Below are 6,375 nucleotides of genomic sequence, written 5' to 3'. Positions count from 1 at the left end.
TTTATATCAACGTCATCATCCCCCATAGTTTATCAAGTTTAATTTGAGTTTGTGTGCATTTTCGCAAAAATTGAAATTTGTCATGTTTGTAATACGAGATTATTCTAATTTTAGAGTGCTGTATCATCCGAACTGCATGCCATCCCGGCTATATACGTACGTTTTGAATTCATCGCCTAATTCAATTTCTGGATGCATGATACCATGCACTGCAGTTAAAGCGGAATGTCTCGGTCATATGTCAAAACTTAAGGTAATAATATTCAAACATATCAGCTCTTTTTTTAACTGTGATCCATATCCACTCACAATTTTCATACAAATCTCGAATTTTCCGCTTCCGCTTCGCATCAGTTGCTTATTTGTATAACTATATTTTTCATGATTACAAAAATTGCTTAGAATTTTCATTCTTCAGGTAGAAATGTCAAGATTTTCAGCTCACGCTTCGCGCTCACATTATTAACTTGTTGAAATATGTAACGTTTTCATTTACGGATATTACAAGCAGCCGTTAACAGTTCCATTTTTATCAGAATGATCAAAACTCATTTTATTCATCTCGTTTAGGATGACAAACATTGCCAGAATGCCACTTTAGGACAAATACATGAAATAATAATTTAAGAAATATATCGCGCCTCGCGCTCGCACTATTTAAAAAAGGCTTATGAGACTATGTTAGATTTATTTTGATTTATAAGAATAAAGCTTAGAATTGACAATAGGACTACCCCTTCAAACAAAACAAAAAATCAGATTTGAGCGGCTGATCGCGGGTCATGCCTTTTGTGGATAAAAAAATTCCGCCCGCCCCCCCCCCCTTCATCGCTGTGATGCCAACACTGAACAGTTAAATGTTCTTACTCGCGATGAACATGAACAAAGGTTATTTTGCCGAAAGCATGAATCCAGTTAATGCTTATTTAACCACATGTCTATCAGGGTTTTTGTATGAAAAAAGATGAAAAAAAAGATCGGGCTCAGTGTGATTTAAAAAAAAAATCTTACCCGCGCCTGAACATTAACCCTTAAAGGACTGGGCTATTTGAGATGTATTGAGGACTGGGGGGATGATGCCCCCCCCCCTTCTCATATCGGCCGCTGTTCACACGATCGCGCCGAAATTTGGTACGCACATTCCTTGCCATATAAACTACAAGATAGTATTAAAAAATTCTGAAAATAATTATTTTTTATTTATTATGAATAAGATATGCAAATTTATTCATGAAAAGCATTATTAGCATATTTTACACCCAATTTCACTTCAAAGTTTCTTCTTTTTTTCTGATCTCATATTTGTAACCTTATTTATATTAAACCCTAAATTAATCAAGCAGACCAATTAGAACGACAAATATTCACCCTAGCTTTTATAATTATATTTCATCTCCCATAGACTTTGTACACAAATTATGAAAATGAGCCATTTTCGGCATGACATTGTCTCGTAAAAAGTCAAGTGACGTCGCGATGCTTATACCCGTATGTCACAAATTCGGTCTCAAAAGTTGCGCGAGACTTCAAAAAAAGGTCATAAAATTTTGCGGGGCTATCTGTTTGCGTTTCAGAAATATCGTGCGAAGTGTCGAAGGGGGGCATCATGCTCCCCCAGTCCTTTTAGGGTTAAGTTTTAGACGGTCAACACGGTCTATTCTTGAAACTAAAACAACATGTTCATGCTATTAAGCTCAATTAATCTATCAAAACAATCTAAATCTAGTTGAACTTGTTACTACTGAAGCCTGAAAGCAGGAAGTATAAACATTTGTAGAAGCATAGCTTTTGGAAAATATAACAATTAAACGTACACGCCACTGAACTATTATCGGCCTTTGCATGGATCCTCGCATTGTCAACATAGAGGGCGCTCATGCAAAAACAACAAATCGGATAGTTGCTTGAGAGGATTCATCGAGGTGTCACTGTAAAAGATAAAAGAGCCGCGTCCGTTTTCGCTGCAAAAGGGCACGCTGGCGTCTTGAATGGCAAGAGCACTGACCCGTAGGAAAGAAAAATGGACAATGGCACGCTCAGCGGGTTCGCCGTAGATTATAAAGGTAAAGACGCACGCACACTTTTGACAACACGCCTTACAGATCCAGTATATAAACTTGCGTGAAAAGAAATGAAGTATAATTCATGTTACTAAACCAGAACTTATGTACAATAGAATAAGAAAAATACAATTTTTCCGCTTTATATCTTTCAGATCTGCCCAAATGGACATGGGACACCATCCTGGTGTTCCCAGGAAACTATCAGGCGGTCGCACATCGGGGATTTGAAGTTGGCGAGTGCCTTGATCCTCACCGGGAACAACTTCCGCAAAGTGTCCCTCATGGCAGAGTTTGCCCGTCTGAATTTCATGGGGCACTCGATGTTTGCGGCAGTGCAAAAAAAATACGTATGCCCTGCTGTAGAGGCCCATTGGAAGAATGTTAGGAAGAATACAATCGAAAAACATTCTGGCACTCCGGTTGTGGTATGCAGTGAGTCATCTTCTATTCTGTTTGTAGAAAATATATAGCTATCTATCGATTAAAAGTGGATGAATTGCTGAAGAGTATTTTTCAAAAGCCAAGTCCACCCTGGCCAGCCAAATGTCCATTTGAATAAATACAGAAATATTTGAGAAGCTCAATTATTTTTGTCAATATCAGATGTAATAGAAGAAAGTTATTACATTCCAAAGTTTTGCTAATTTTCACATAACAGTTATATGCACAACACAGATGAATTCACAAACTCACTATTTCTGTTTCATTTATTTAAGAATTCATTAAACAGGAAGCTGATACTTGTATGCGGATAGGTTGCACTAGTAACTGCTATTCTACATTTTCATTTAGGAATCAAATCTTCACATTTTTTTTCAAATAATATACAAAATAAATCGTGAGGTGTCCTTATTAGTCTCTTCAAATGTTACCCTACCAGGATATTCATATTATCATTATCATTCATATGATTTTGGGGAGCTCTTTCCTAGTTGAAGTTCGAATTCTTGATTAATTGTTCGGCATTATGCGTTTTTTTTTTTTTTATCTTTGGGTTAAAAACTATGTGGTATTTAAAAAAATGATTTTTTGTTGACAGATAAAAAATAACAGTGATAATCACAACTTCGCAATTGGTTCAATGATCATTGTAATCAGATTTGAATGTTTGTCAATCTTTGTCTTCTTTAAAATCAAATTGATATTTCTTTGTTGTCTTTTAGGCGACGGTAGGAATGACAGCCCTGGCCATAGTGCCCAGTTCCTGACGTATACGTTGATGGGGCACACCACAAAAGATGTCCTCAACGTCCAATTTGTGGACAAGAGAGAGGTTGGAGACAAAAGCCCTTTGATGGAAATGAAGGGGTTCAAGGACAGCCTTCTGGCTCTTGAAGACAGTGGCCTGGATGTCAAGGAGGTGGTAACAGATGCCCACTCTTCCATTGCCAAGGTTATGAGTATGTCAATTCTGTTTCTATCATGGGTATTTTCCTTTTATTTATTTATTTTTCATTTTTATATTTTGAGGGGGGAGGGGTTGTTTGAATACGTAACCTCTTTTGATTTTCCATTCACATTTAGTTTGTATATTCTCCACTTATTTTACATAATAAACATTTGTAACACTAAACATTTGATATTTGTGGCATGTGCCTGTATTTCAAGCTATGTTGGGAAGTTACAAATTGATGCAGAGGTACAAGGTGGGACTCTGTTCTCATTAGTAATCATTACTATCATCGTGATATCTCCTTGTCCGTCATCATCATGAACATGATATAGTAATTATGACGTTCTACCTGGGATTATTGGGGAATGATAAAGCAAGCCATCTGAAATATTGAAATATTCCCCATTCCCTGCGATTGACGCCATGGGCAAAGTATTATCGCACATTCAATTATGTACTGCAGTGTCCACCAAATGATGGTAAATGTAATAGCGATATGGATAACTAATTGCTTAGCTGCCCCAAAACAGTTATGACACTATTCTGGGGATGGAAAGCTTTCAGTCTTGAATCTCAATCTGTTGCTATGTTACAATATGCACTGAAATGTGCATGCACAAAGTGTGTTGGATGTGGTGTGCTTGAGTGAATGCTTCTGTGTTTACTTCGCAAATGTCTCTTGATTGTAACGAATATAATGGAAGTGCATGAAAAAGAAATTGACATGGAGAGAGTTCCTAAGCTTGGACAATAACAAGCAATCATGTACTTGGTGAAGTTGAAGGTGTTGATTTTTTTTCTTCTCTTTTTTCACTTTTCAGGAGTGCAGCGACCACAGATTACTCACTCATGGGACACTTGGCATGGAGCAAAGAATCTTGGAAAGAAATTATCCAAGGTAAAATCTCTTTCATGAATAATGCTAAACATCAAATTTGTTTTCAGAAATAGTTTTAGCCATGATAATATTGTTTTAGGTAAGATATGCATTAATGTGTATAGATTTACAAGTGAGGTCTTAGAGTTTGAATTGAACAGGTAGTGATGGTACAGAAATGTTTGTATTAGTCTTTTGTCACATGGAGGCTGATTCAAGAAAAAAATAATAATTACATAATTAAATAGGAAGTTTCCTTCATTTTCCAGGCATCTTCCAGAGCAGCGACTAGACCATTAGCATATTGGGCTAGGCATGTGGTTCTTCACTTTTGGTACTGTTCAAAGGAATGCAAAGGGGACAGCGGGTCTTTCAAAGTAAGTATGATCTTTGCAATTATTACCAATTCCACACCCAGCACCTATGATAATTTTTTATATAACTTTATAAAATCCTTGAATCTTTATGAAATTTGTCTATATGTTATTAAATTTCTGTTTTTGTGGTGCTGTAACCCAATCTTTTAAAATTATATTGAGTGTTGAATTCACTAAGAACAGTTCCGGTCTATAATATTTGTACCCTCAAAGATATCATATATCTTACATTTACCGGTATACTACTTCAGTTTCAGAAGCTACTTGATTATGTAATAACGTAAGTATGTGTTGATTGTCATTTGTATCATCAGGCTAAGTGGCACGGCCTCACCCACCATGTGACAAATAAGCATTCTTGGGTGTCTGGCCTAGGAGGAGCCAACACATGTGACCATGGGCCCCTTGACAACCCGGAAAGGGAGGAGTGGCTAAAGCCTGGAGACAAGGCACATTAGGCACTGGTGGAGGTTGCCTATGAAAGGAAGTTCATTAACAACTTCCACTACTTCTCCAACTTCAGGTAATTCTAAGTAATGTTTTCATTCACATTACTTTATCCCATATTCTCATCTCTGTTATCTGTGCTGATTGGTTGTAATATGTTTATGCAGCAAACACTTTTATTTAACCAAACTAGATATGATTTTAATTTATTGAAATATTTTATTTTTATTTTAGACCGTAACTTGACCAAACATGGGGATATGCACGGCTGAAAAGTGCACTAAATTTTTGCAAGCAAAGAAGTGGAAAATAAATAAACCAGCAAGCCCCTAATACTGATTAGGCTCTATCCAAATCAAGATATCCTCTTCTGTTGTTGTGACAGCATCACTAATTGTTTGTCTTTTTTGTTGTTGCTAAAAACAGGCATACAGGTACTTTGGAATCCCTTCACAACCACATTCTGATGTATGCATCAAAGCGGTATTCATTTGGGTATGTATAACATGCATGTATGGATGTTTTCGGTGATATAATGAGATATGTTATGAAAATCAGTACACTATGCAAACAGGCATGTTATTAAAAAAAGAAAGAGACTCTTAACTGGATTTTTAATCAAATGTGAATGAGAAGTCTTCTCAGTATTAAAATGTTTACGTATGTTTTCATTATTTGTAAAATTTTAGTATAATATCTACATGTTATTTTGTATTTAGTTTGGACTTTTTTTTTACGGCAATACTTTTTTCTTCATGAAGTACATAAATTAGTGGATTGAAATCTTCAGAAGTATCAATAACTATTCCATTCTGCCTGTAGGTATCTTTAACATATAATATCACTGTTATTTGAAACTGTCATCTTCGCCAAATTAGAAATAGCCTTTCATCTCGGCAAAATTGGAAATAAGCAGTTTACGGATGTTCCACAGTTTAAGTAAAATGTAAATGTATTTTTTTATCATAGATACTTTAGCACCTAAATATTCCAATTATGCCCCACAAAATAGCATGGGTCCATGTGCTTGATTATTTTCTATAGAGCTTTAAAGTTCACCCAAATGGATGTTTTTAAGAATTGCACATTCCATTTTTTTTTTGCTTTTTTAGTAATTTCTGTTTAAACCTATTTAACTGTTATGATATTTCAATTTCTTTGTAGGTACCAGGCTTACAGAGCTAGGAACTTGTTGGCAGTCATTGACTACATGGCTCA

The 6,375-nt window shown here is 35.9% G+C and overlaps 1 protein-coding gene across 1 annotated transcript; it reads left to right on the top strand.

Moving 5' to 3' along the window:
- Window positions 1–1,440: 1,440 nt before the first annotated feature.
- Window positions 1,441–5,652, top strand: LOC129260069 (uncharacterized). The gene is made up of 7 exons (XM_064115201.1): window positions 1,441–1,488; window positions 2,216–2,495; window positions 3,227–3,463; window positions 4,278–4,354; window positions 4,603–4,710; window positions 5,025–5,233; window positions 5,584–5,652. The coding sequence occupies exons 1-6, from the start codon at window positions 1,441–1,443 to the stop codon at window positions 5,166–5,168; spliced, it is 894 nt and encodes a 297-aa protein (XP_063971271.1). The 3' UTR covers window positions 5,169–5,233; window positions 5,584–5,652.
- The last annotated feature ends 723 nt before the right edge of the window (window positions 5,653–6,375 follow it).

Source organism: Lytechinus pictus, unplaced genomic scaffold, assembly GCF_037042905.1.
Source record: "Lytechinus pictus isolate F3 Inbred unplaced genomic scaffold, Lp3.0 scaffold_22, whole genome shotgun sequence".
In the NCBI taxonomy this organism is placed as follows: Eukaryota; Metazoa; Echinodermata; class Echinoidea; order Temnopleuroida; family Toxopneustidae; genus Lytechinus; species Lytechinus pictus.
This window is presented reverse-complemented; position numbering and strand designations above follow the sequence as displayed.

Coding starts and splice junctions, on each gene's coding strand:
- LOC129260069 (XM_064115201.1), top strand. CDS start 1,441: ATGACATTGTCTCGTAAAAAGTCAAGTGACGTCGCGATGCTTATACCC. Junction 1,489..2,215: donor ACGTCGCGATGCTTATACCC/GTATGTCACAAA, acceptor TATATCTTTCAG/ATCTGCCCAAATGGACATGG. Junction 2,496..3,226: donor CACTCCGGTTGTGGTATGCA/GTGAGTCATCTT, acceptor GTTGTCTTTTAG/GCGACGGTAGGAATGACAGC.